The sequence below is a fragment of the Chamaea fasciata genome, unplaced genomic scaffold (genome assembly GCF_029207755.1).
Source record: "Chamaea fasciata isolate MVZ Bird 193981 ecotype frontalis unplaced genomic scaffold, bChaFas1.0.hap1 SCAF_6, whole genome shotgun sequence".
NCBI lineage: Eukaryota > Metazoa > Chordata > Aves > Passeriformes > Sylviidae > Chamaea > Chamaea fasciata.
Window position 1 is genome coordinate 27050455 of NW_027094091.1, and position 11803 is coordinate 27062257.

At 42.1% G+C, this 11803-nt stretch overlaps 1 protein-coding gene across 1 annotated transcript in view; it reads left to right on the plus strand.

Moving 5' to 3' along the window:
• The window catches only part of KIT (KIT proto-oncogene, receptor tyrosine kinase), a 55647-nt gene extending 51704 nt beyond the window's left edge, over positions 1–3943 (plus strand). Inside the window, exons 20-21 of the mRNA XM_066185750.1 lie at positions 388–493; positions 1615–3943. Of these exons, the coding sequence (XP_066041847.1) occupies positions 388–493; positions 1615–1740 (232 nt within the window). The 3' untranslated portion in view covers positions 1741–3943. The remainder of the gene's footprint in view (positions 1–387; positions 494–1614) is intronic.
• The last annotated feature ends 7860 nt before the right edge of the window (positions 3944–11803 follow it).

Genomic DNA, 11803 nt, shown 5'->3' on the forward strand with positions numbered 1-11803 from the left:
TTTGACAGTTCACAGAACATAATTAAACATTTTTACTTTGGATAAAGAAGTCAGTGAGATGTATCACCAGACTGTACAGCATCTGCATTTGTGCTGTACTTTGTGTCAGCAAGAGGACTGGCTACTGATCTTCTTTATGAGACATTCCTAATTCACTCTTTTGTAGATGGATTGGCAATCAACAAGGTGTCAAAGAACACTGTGTCCAGAGCCTCCCATTAGTAGTGAGTTCTCTGTTGTCACAAACACAGATATTAGCAGCACCATTCCTGTTCCTAAAGTCATTTAAAGAAGGTGCAACACTTTCGTTTCAATTAATGATGCAGGAGAGATAAGAACTCTTAAGGATTTCTTCATGAGCAGTACTTAATTTTGGTATCTTTACAGGTATGACATAATGAAGAGTTGCTGGGATGCTGATCCTTTACAGAGACCCACCTTTAAACAAATTGTACAAATGATAGAACAGCAGCTTTCAGACAATGCCCCCCGGGTAAGTTACAGATTAAGCAGTTTCAAGCAAGATGTTACACTAGAGCTGTGAGAAGTAAAGAGCCAAGGCACTGCACCTCTGGTCTTACTTATGTAGCTTTGCAGCATCAGTCTGGGTAGTAGGAATGATGTTTGGGCTATTCCTTTAGACAGTGGCTACCTAAGCCCATACCCAAAATTTACTAGCTGCAGAACATTTTTTGCCTAAGTGATGTTTCTCACTCACAGTAGACCTGCCACAACAATTTTGATGTTATAAAATGCAATGGTACTGCATAAATTCATCTTATCCTAAACTGTGAAAAATTCTGTTAGTCTGGGAAACATCTCAGAAATAAAGTATAATTAGGTTTTTTTAGGAAAGCTATTGGATGATGGGGTGGAACCTTCGGTGCTCTTCTGTATTTTCTCAATTGCCTCCCCTAATACCATTTACATAACCTTGGAGGTACATTGTGACAAAGTGTATGTGCTGCTCTTTCAACTATTTCATAGTGAAAGCTTATTCTGAGCAGGCAGCTGGAGAAAACAGTCCAAAGAAAAACTGGAGACATACTCTAAACTTGGATTTTCCCTCTCCATAACTTTGGGTGCTACTAGGGTTTACAAAAGTCTGTTTAAACCTGATTTAAAAATAAAACTTCCTTTTACCTTCTGGATGTCTCGTTTGGGCAGAGAGTACATGGCTTCCTGACAATTTGAGAAAAGAGGAAACTGAAAGCTGCTGGTGTTCGATTGCATCCTGTAGTGTATTTTTGGCAGGTGCAAGCATTACTAAAACAAAAGCAAGAATCTGAAGGAATTATTAGTGAGGTTTCCCATGGCGCTTAGTAATAACCTGAGCTGTTTTTTTTTTTTTTGAGCTCAGCTGAAATTTGGCATGTAGTTGGAAGTTACAGTGTTTTTAGTAACTGAGATTGAGCTTCATGATTCTCTAAAATAGCAGTTAAGCCCAAGACCTTTTGAAACTGTTTTGATTTGCAAAGAAGCTCCTGAGCTGGAACCCTTCCACAGCAGTGTGTAGTACACACTCTGGAAAAAGGCTAAGGAAGGAATGCTCTCCAAGAATGTGTGAAGGGAGCAGTCTGCAGAGTATTGACACCAAGTCTTTGGCTTCTGCAGGTTTATGCCAACTTCTCAACCCCACCTTCCAGTCAAGGAAATGCTCCAGATCACTCGGTGAGGATTAACTCTGTGGGCAGCAGTGCTTCATCTACTCAGCCTCTCCTGGTACGCGAAGATGTTTGAGTGGCACGTGAACAAGAGGAGATCAGATGTGTTAGCTGTTTGTATTGTGCAGGGGCTGAGAGAGGGACAACTTCAATAATTTCTCTTTCTTTTACTCACTACTACCACTGTGTAGCTGAAATGTTGTTGTAATACTGTCCTTTACCATGCACTGTTATACATAAACTTAATCTGCTGAGCACGGTTACAGGCATCATTGCAGTGTTAATTGAAGCTGTATATATTTTGCTATATTGTGTGTATTTGCAGTAGAGAGCCAGAAGTGAAGGAAAAAAACCAACAAAAGAAATCCTAAGCCAGGGCGTGGAATTAGATGTCTGTAGATCAAACCAAATCTGCAGTGATTCTTCTCTGGATCTGTGCCTGGAATGCATACAGTCTTTTTCTAGTTAATCCTGTTTTTCTGAATTTACAAAATAAACAAGTATTAAGTTAATGGTTTTGTAAACCCCTTTCCACATCCAGCCAAGCTTGAGAGGCTTTCCCAGGCAGGTATCACAGGTTGGAGGCCAGTAAGGGTGCTGTATTTATCTGGGAAAAAGAGGTGAAGGAACGAAGACCCTTCCAAAGTTGATCTGAAAACCCTCCTGGGAGCTCTGGGGTTTAAACCAGAAGAGAAGGGAGGAAGAGCATGGATTCTCATTTTTATTTCCCACCTGTGCTGTCACCCTTGCAGACCAGTTGCATAGTTTCCGTGGATATAGGCACTGCTTCCCACCAGTGCATTCCCTGCCAGGATGAAGTTGCCCATTGCTGGGTCTCACTCCACCATGGAGCCTGAACTGGTTCCTGTGCCACTCTGCCTGGGGTGCTTAAAGACTTTGACATTTGTTTTGCTAGTAGTTGCATCTAAAGGTGTTCACCGAAGATAGGTGGGCCCTGCCATACTGGTCAAAAAAGAGGAGGAAGGCTGCTTCCAGTAAACTCTGTGGCTGGAGAAGAGGCCGTTTAACGAGTCATCTTATCTGAGGGAGAGCAGAGAACAAAAGTGCTTCTCTGGGGGCCCTTTCTTTATCTTGTCCTACCCAGGTGAATCTTTCCCACAGGCACTCTTGGATAGTGCTAACTGGGAAGGGCTATTTTCCTCCACCCCAAGTTATTTCTGTGGTAGTCCAGAGATGATAATGAAGAAGAGTCTTAACTGAGAAGTGCCAAAATTATAAATGGCATAAAGGAAAAAATCCTTTCATTCTTCTTTGACAGGCATGAAGTTTTGGAGTCAGCATCTGTTGAGCCCAGGGTTGTGCTTGAAAGTGTTTTCTAATCCCTTTTGTTCTCACCAGGAACACTGCTGGTTCTTCCTTTGTTTTTGATCCCTAAAAATAAGTAAAGGCATTGAGAGAAGCATTTCTCAGAGACAGAGTCCTAATTGAGTACCTATTTATTTACAATGCACTTAAGCACTCTGTAACTTTTACTTTACCAGGATTTTGGTTGAGTTTACATGCAATTCAAATGTGTAACTAACCGCCCAAATACAAGGTAATTGTAAATACACACACTGGTAGTATATTTTGGGTTCCATTGAATACCGCGCTCCTTCTATGACTGTGCATTTGGTTTAATGTTACAGGAATCCGTCTTTCAGAGTTAAATAAAAAATTAGCCATTTGCACTGAACTTAGGCTGTTGCACCTTTCCAAAGTTAGCCATTTGTTTGGATGCACTCTTAAGCATACTAGTTGTTGAGCATTTTCAGTTTGATGCTATAAAAGCTCTTTTGTAACGTGTTGGCTTTTGGAGCAACTGTAGACAAACTCGTTGTTATAGATGTCTCGGTACTTTACAGACACTTAGCTGAAAGAGGTTTGGGGTTTTTTGTTCTTGAAATTTATATTTTTATAATTTGGGGGGGGTTGAAACTTACTTTGCAATGGCTTGATGTTTTGAATGGGTTTATGCATTGTTTTTGTAAATATGGAAATGTAGCAATAATGTCCTTTTGACTATTCTCAGTCCTTGAGTCTCAAAAATATTTTTATATATATATATATATGCAAAAAAAATATATGTATAAATATGTAAGTGTTTGAAAGTTTATGAAACACTTATGGATATGTTGCTCAGTTGTAGAATTGCAGTTAAGAAAAGTTCAAATAAATCTGTAAATATGTATTAAAATGTTACCAATGTGTACTATGTTAAGACACAATATTTTCATGGATGTCTTAATAAATTCCTGGGTTGAAGCAAAATCTCAGTGGCTGGCCACACACAGGTCAAGTCTGGCATTCTGAAACACTTTTGCAAATACATGCCAAAAAATGTTATTTGCTATGTAAGTTCTTTACCTGTGAATATGTGGGACAAATACTTGAAAATTTCAATGCAACTTTGTTCTGGAAGAAAATTGCAGTTAGAAGATTGATCTTGTAGAGTGTTGGTGCAGTGTGTATGTCATGGATAGTATTTAAAATGAAGATGTCTTGATGTTGCTAAGGATATGGTTGCAGAAGCAGTTGGAACAACTCAAAGGCTGCAGGGCTGCTGGATATTCCCCCTTCCTTAAACAAATGGCTCTTGGCCCCTCTTTCAGGCTGGCACAAGAGCTCGTGCTGGACTGGCCAAGTGCAGCACTGCTGGGAGGCAGCGGGAGATACCTGGGGCTGCTGCAGTGGGACGGGATCATAAAGGGGAAGCTTCCCTTGCTTGAGCAGGTACTCTGTCTTAGTGGGAGACCCTCTGATGTAGTTACTCCATGTTTGACATCTGTGACTCCCCTGCTCACACTTGTTCCTGTGCTGCCTAAGGGTTTGCCTGGTTGGTATGCGATTTAATAGTAGTTACATAGCCTATAGATCTCTAGAATTACCCTGCTAAAACCCCTACTAACTTACATGAGAGACAGACCTCAACTGTTTTGGTCCTTAAACATTTCTGTTCTGTCTGCAGATCACCTTGAAAAACTCCCCTCCTTCAGCTTCTTTTGTAAAAACGCTTCCTTTTTTTTTTTTTCCTTTTTCTTCCACACAGGTCTTCACTTTGCTTGTTAAAACTAATTAAGGAAATTATAACCTAGTTTTGTCAGGAGCCATGAGGTACAAGCTTTGTTAGAATTGGCATTGGCATTGTTTTTAATAATGCTCCAGAAGATACCAAGATGGTGTCTGATATGAAACCTTTTTTTTTTCCTGTCTTGTCCACCCCTCATTCAAGCAGAGTAGAGTTCATACTGAGGGATTCCTGCAGCTGAATTGTACAAATAATTCGTGAATTCTCATTTAGCATAGCCAAAGGGGCTATTTTATGTATTTATTTGGTTAGCACATCATTAATTTTATTTTCCTGAAATGTTTCCCATTCTGAAACACCCTAGGGATATTGCATCTCTGTTTTCTGAAAAAAAATCTTGCTCCTATTTTCTTATTACAGGGCTCGCAGTGATTACCATCTCCATTCCTGCTCATGGTCAAACAGCCCATTTCCTTCTGAATTATTTTATTGTGCCAGTTCTAAGCAATAGCTTTCATGGAAAAGTACATATTGACATTTAATATTTATTTTATCTGCCCTTCAAAGCATTATTGTACCCAGCTATAAAGAGCAACCAGCACCATGTTACCAGCATGGACCATCGGGACCATCATGGACCAGATGTCTGAAGGGAGAGTGCAGAAAACTGGTTCTGACTCTTCACACTGGTGCCCAGTGACAGGACCAGGGGCACTGGGCACAGATGGAGATGTGTAAGTGTCCCTCAACATCAGGAAACACCTTTTTTTTTACTGTAAGGCTGACTAAACACTAGCAGGGATTATCCCAGAGATTGTGAGGTCTCTGTGCTTGGAGATAACCATGTGGACATGGTCCTGGGCAATGGGCTTTAGGTGTCCCTCCTTAAGCAGGGGAATTGGGCCAGGTGATCTGCATTCCAACCTCAAACCTGTGATTTTGCAATTGGCCAAGGGCCCTTTGGAGAATCTCAGCTGTAACATGAGCTTGGCCAGAAGTAGAAAAAAAAATCCCCCACTTATGCTGAACATTAGAGAGTGACTTGTCCTCTGTTCACTGTACTGTCTAGAAAAGAAATTACTTGTAGGTTCTGTGGGAGAGAGAAGATCGTGGAAATGGTAGGGTGTACATGGCGTTAACGATCAGTATCATATGCATCACCAGCACATTTTCTTTGTTTCTGGTTCTTCTTTACATAGGTCTTTACATAAGGTCTTTATGCAGGTCTTTGGGAAGGCAAATGGAGACATAATGTTCCTGGGACAAGTCACCAGGGAATAAACCTGGACCAAAATGTTCACACTGATCACTGGAGAAGCTGGACAACAGCATCCTTAATTCTAGTGTGTTGTAGGCTGAAAACCAGAGAGTGAAATGTTTCTCTCTTGTATATGGATTAGGGAACTTCATACTTGTCCTGTAGGGAGGTCTGAGTCTCAATAGAGGAGAAGGAACAGTTGCACAGACTTTTTAGCTTCTGGTTTAGAACCTAAGTTGTCACTTTCTACCTAAGTAGAAATGTGATAATCTACTCTGCAGTTCAGTTGAGGCTTCCAGAAACTTCTGTAACTATGAGTAATGGACCTTCAATTGCCATGTTTCCTGCACACTAATTTCTTAGAAGATTATGCTGTAACTAGTAATTTTCTGTCCAGAAGTTGCTCTGAAGCTATGTTTCCTGGAAGATTGTCCATATTTCTTAAATTGATTATTATTCACTCTTCTTGGTGAGGATCATCATCTGTCAGTTGCCAGCCAGGCAGCAGAGATTATTTACTAGCAGCAATAGCTCCTGTCACTTGATTTTTCTGTCTGTGCCATAGAAGTCATTTTAACTAGGTTGTGACAGGCAGCAGAAACCAGTATACCCCAAAGGGCCTGCTGGGCTTTGAGTGTGCACTCCCCACTAAGCGCTATCAGCAACATCAGATAAGGGCTTTGCATGGCACATTTAGCGTTATCCAACCATCAGGTCCCCACACGGGAGGCACAGCATGAGCTTCCCTTATAGACCAGTTAAACATCAGTGTGTAGGACAAGTTACCCCCAGGACTTCCTCTAGCTGCAGAAAGTGCAAAATTTGTTCATTCTGAGGCGTAGGAGTGCCAGTGGCTGGCTGCTTTTCTGCAAATTATACTGCACGTATTTTTGACCGGTTCAAGTACCATTACTGGGCAGGGGGTCTTGCTCTTAGTGCATGGTTTTGGGTGGAGCTGGTGTGGCCATCAGAATCCTTCTCTATGGCTTAAAGGGTGCCGGCTTCCAAAGAGAGCTCCTCTCCTCCCCTCCAGGGGTGTTACCCGGCAACAGAGCCTTTCTGTGCATGTACTACTTGTGCTGTTACTGCCAAGGCATGTGTCCTTCTGGTACTTTTCCATTCAATAATCAAATAGCAGATTCATAACCCACAGTTCAAGAAATAAAACGAAACAATGTTGAAGCATTAATATTTTAAAATTAAATCAGTTCCTCACAGCAGTGCAATAAAAAAGTGGCAACCTCACAGATGCTGGTTTTGACGTTTTCTCTTTTGAGTTAAAATAGCAAAGCCGATTGAGACTTCCTTTATGAGATGAAAGCCTATTTGTATTTTCCCCTTCAGCCATTTTTCATTCCAAAGCTGTTTGCATTTTTCTTCTTTTTGCTGGGACTAAAGACTAGCTAGTTACTTCCAGAAACTAGCACTATTTAAAATTTCCCACATTCTTGTGTAACGTATTTTGGGTTTTAAGTCTCTTTGGCCGATAGGATGTCTCTGGGCCAAAGGACCCAGGGAAGGACTTGTACTAGAAACAACAGATCCAAAGTGGCAAATGCTGCACCAAAAGCAGTAAGTAGCTGCACAACCCCTGCTGTCTGAGGATGGCCTGGAGTTGCTGCATCGCTAAGAGAAGTGGAAGCCTGTCAAGCGTCTTGGGCTGGATACCAGCACATGGGCACGCCTGGATGCAGCAGAGGAAGAAATATTGGCTTTATCCCTTCAGAAGTCAGGCTTGTAAAGATTTCTTCTCTAATCCTGGTGTTTGCAAAGCTTTTTCTTTTGAGGGAAGAGGAAGAAATGACTGGTGTAATACATTTTAGCTGTTCAATCTGTAAACACTGACACTAAAAAGCATAATACTGGGGAATTAGGTGTATTTTACAATACCTTCTCTTTTAATAATGAAATGTTTGAGGAGGATGTTTGTCAGCATCCTTTGAACTATATTGATAAAACAAAGTAGGATAAAATCAGATAGCTTCACTACAAGTAGTTATCTAAATTTTAAAGTTTTATTTTTTTCCTTTTAGAGCTTCTAGCATTTTGGAGCATGGAGAAAATATAAAAAAATGAGCTGTACTGATAACCCCTCCCTCCCCAGGAAATTAATAGAACACAAGGACTATAATTACATTTCAGAAATCTGTTGTTAAACTACTGGAGACTTCAGAGGCCTGGGACAATACCAGGGAATACCTGAGCCTGGTAATGGGGAGTTGCCATTCGGAAGTAGGGCGCTGGGTTACTGGGAGGTAGCTCCCACAGGAGCCAGAGGACGTGGCTGACCAGTGCCTTGCTGCATCCCATCTGGCCATCGACTGTCAGCTCCCGAGAGATTTCCTGGCCTTTCTCAGACCCCTTTGAACGGCAGCAGTTGTTTTGAGTTTCACATGAAAGGTTGCAGGAAAAAGAATGAAACTGATTTGATTTTGGTCACTTAAGTGGAAGAAAAAAACAAAACCATTTTTTTTTTAAACAAAAAAACCATTTTTTCAAGATTCCTCCATTGACTGCAAGTAGTGTTGCACTGCCTGCACTCTTCTGTGTGTTTCCTTCTGGGAGGCACCAGCAGGATCAAGGCAGCAAGAGCAGTGTGATTCCACCACGGGGATGAGCATCCCTACCAGCGCTCATCAGACAGCTTCTCTGTGGAGCCACATACGGCACTTCTAGGGTCAAGAAAAACATCTGCACTGTGTCTCACTGGCCCCTTGCAAGGAAGCCACCAGCACTTTACAGGGCGCAGGAATTTCTCTAGCACTGAGAGGAGTTAACGCAGAGGATTTACTTCCCAGGTAGTCTCTGTTACTCTGTCAATTAATCCCAGCAGGAAGCATATTATCCGCTTCTTTACAGCCTCTGCCCCAAAGAGCTGGAAGGAACAAAGTATATTTTAGGATCTTATATCATTCTTTGGATTTGGTGGTTTTCTTTATTTGTTTTTGTTTGTTTGTGTTTTTGTTGTTTTTTTGTTTGGTTTTTGGTTGATTTCATTTGTTTCTTTTCTTGCTCCTTTATAAAGTTGCCTTGCCACCCTCAGCTCTTGCTGAGTTCAGTATTTTTGATTTTTCTGTGAAGCAGTACAATACTGGAGAGATCCTGGTTTTAGGCAAACTGCTCAAGGCCTCTCTCTAGCAGGAGGAGGCTCAGCTGTCTCTTTGGGCTGTATGTGTTGTGTAGGGCTGTAGCTGCAAAAAGCACTGTCCTGCAGGGAAATGCAGTGCCAGGGCAGACAGCACTGTTCGACCCAAGCCACTCTGTCCTCTTCTTTGAACAGCTTTAGGAACAAATCTCCTTTTAATCATCTTTGTAAGCTATTGTTGCAATTACACAGGATCCTGAGGCTGTGTGATAGTCATATGTGCTGATCACCACCCCAGCATTTTTCCAATCACAAGCAATAGATTGATCCACCTCCTTGGGATCACAGCGGCGCTGTCAGCTCTGCCCCGAGCAATGCCTGCATGAACAACCATGTGACAGTGGTTTGGACCGGCTCTTGTCATTTGTTCAAAGCAAAAACATTCCCCCCTGAAAAGAAGGAGAGGAGGGAAAGGAGGGCTGAAGAAGAACCATGTTTTATCATGCTTCTCATGGCAGTAAAATAATTCAGACTGAAAACATACCTGCTTCGTTACACTTTGCCCTTTGTTCAGAGTTAGAGAGAGAAAAATGAGGGTCTTGATAGAAGGTCGAAGTATTTTGCATTATACATTACAGGATCATTAATAATGTAGTTACAAATGATGAAGAAAATACTTGTAAACCTGTTAATACCTGATCATTAATAATGTTGTTACAAGTGATGAAGAAAATACCTGTTAACCAGCTGGAAAGTAAGAATTTTAATGCTTTCATTTACCATTGAGTAATTGGACAGTCCAAGGAACCACTTATATCACAAGAGAAAATATTTTTAGAAATAAAATCACCGAGGATGTTTCCTGGCCTGATGCCTACACGTCTGGTAGAGTAACACATGTGGCTGGTGTTGCCAGCCCAGAGAGCATGTGCAGATTCATCATCTTTTCAAGATTTTTTTCTTCTGGTATCAAAAGCCTCTCAGAAGCAGAGCCTGATTTATGCCCAGGCCCATGGATATGGACAAATTAAAACTGTGGACAAGTGTCTGCACCCCTTGCCTGCCGACCCAAGCCTTACCCTCCCAGTCAAGAACAGGTAGGAAGAAGCTGTAGTTTTATACATGAGCGTAGCCAGTCCTAGAGCAAAGATGGCACAGAGAACCACAGACTCTCCTTGTGCTGTTCTATGAGATCATTACAGTCATATGATGAGCTATCTAGATTGTTTGGCACCCAAATTGTAATCTGTGGTTACATACAAGCCTAACCACAGCAATACCTGCAAATATGGTTAAAGCTGATCTACAGCATATTAGCTGGAGAAAGAAATGTATCTGCTCCTTTGCACAAGGAACTTGAACAAAAACTGTTTTGTTTCTCCTCCATGATGAAAAAACAGCCTCTGGGGCTCAGGGCTAGTTTTAGAAAACAGGCTAAAACCTGCTTCCTACCACTGAAGCATTATTATCCTCTGGGATGCTTTCCTCCAGTAAAGACTAAATAGCTCAACCATCAAGTAGTTAGCTATTTTAAATTAAAACGAGTAATTTTTCTGGTGGCGTATTAAACATGAATTGCACACTACCGCACATTTTTCTAGGTTCAAATTCGTATCAAAATATGAAGTTGTTCAATGCATCAAAAAGTGGGGAGGAGAGGAAGCAGGAAAGCCAAGCTTTGTGGTGTCAGAGCTGACTGGCTGGGCTGAGGCTGTCAGGATGCTGCGGTGCTGATATGTCTCTCGCCCCGGCACCACAGCAAGCAAGGTACAGTCCAGTGATAGATATCACCTTCCTGATCCTGTGGGTCTTGGTTAGACATCAGGAGATTGCTGGTGATTGCAGGAGAAAGAAAGAGGGACTCTGCAAAGGGTTCGCCCAACTGGGTTTACTGCTCCCACAGGGGAGACAACTGAAGCCCAAGGTGTCTGCCTCAGCAGAGCCAAGAGCACCCCAAAACAGTAACTTTTGTTTGGGAGTGGAACTAGGGGATGGGTTCAGCCAAGGCCCAATCAGGAGAAACAAAGGAGTGGCTCTGAACATAATAGACAGTCACAGCACCAAACCACAGGGAGGTAGGAGGGGGAAGCCAGGATCCTGACCCATCACTCCAGGCTCTCCCTGGAACTTTCCAGACGCAGGGAGAGGCCCCGAAGTGACAGACAGGACCCGGCAGTTACATAACATCTGATTGACAGGTAATTGTAGCAGGGAAGAAACCAAGGGGGTACATGGAATAAACGATTACAGAGAACAACATGTGAATAAAACAGGAGTACATCAAGAGAAACCAAAAAACGCACCACCACATCAGGGGACAGTTGTACCTGCTGTGAAATCCAGTGTAGCTGGAGGTCATTCCTTCAGTCGAGAGGCCAAGACAGACTTTTTGCAATGTCACATGAAAGGGAAAGGCTAGACAGCAGCACTTTGTAGGAGTGAAGGAGCCCTGCACCAAGGCTGAGTTTTAAGAGCCGTACTGAGAATGTGGTGTCAGCTGCTCCAGGGGAGGTTGGAAACAAGTGGTCCATCACCTGCACCTCGGGAATGGCTGCCTCAGGGCAGGGATGTATCTTCTTAGCCCAAAGCTGTGACCAATATTTGGTACTCTGCACCACAAGGCTGGATATTTCTTCTTATTTTCCATCCTACCCAGTGTCATGGTGAATATTTGTTTTTCTCTTCCACTACATTTCTTTTTTAAGAGCCCAAAAGTAAGAGAAGCCTTCTTCAAAAGAAAATGAGTCAAGTATTTTCCTACTTCCCTA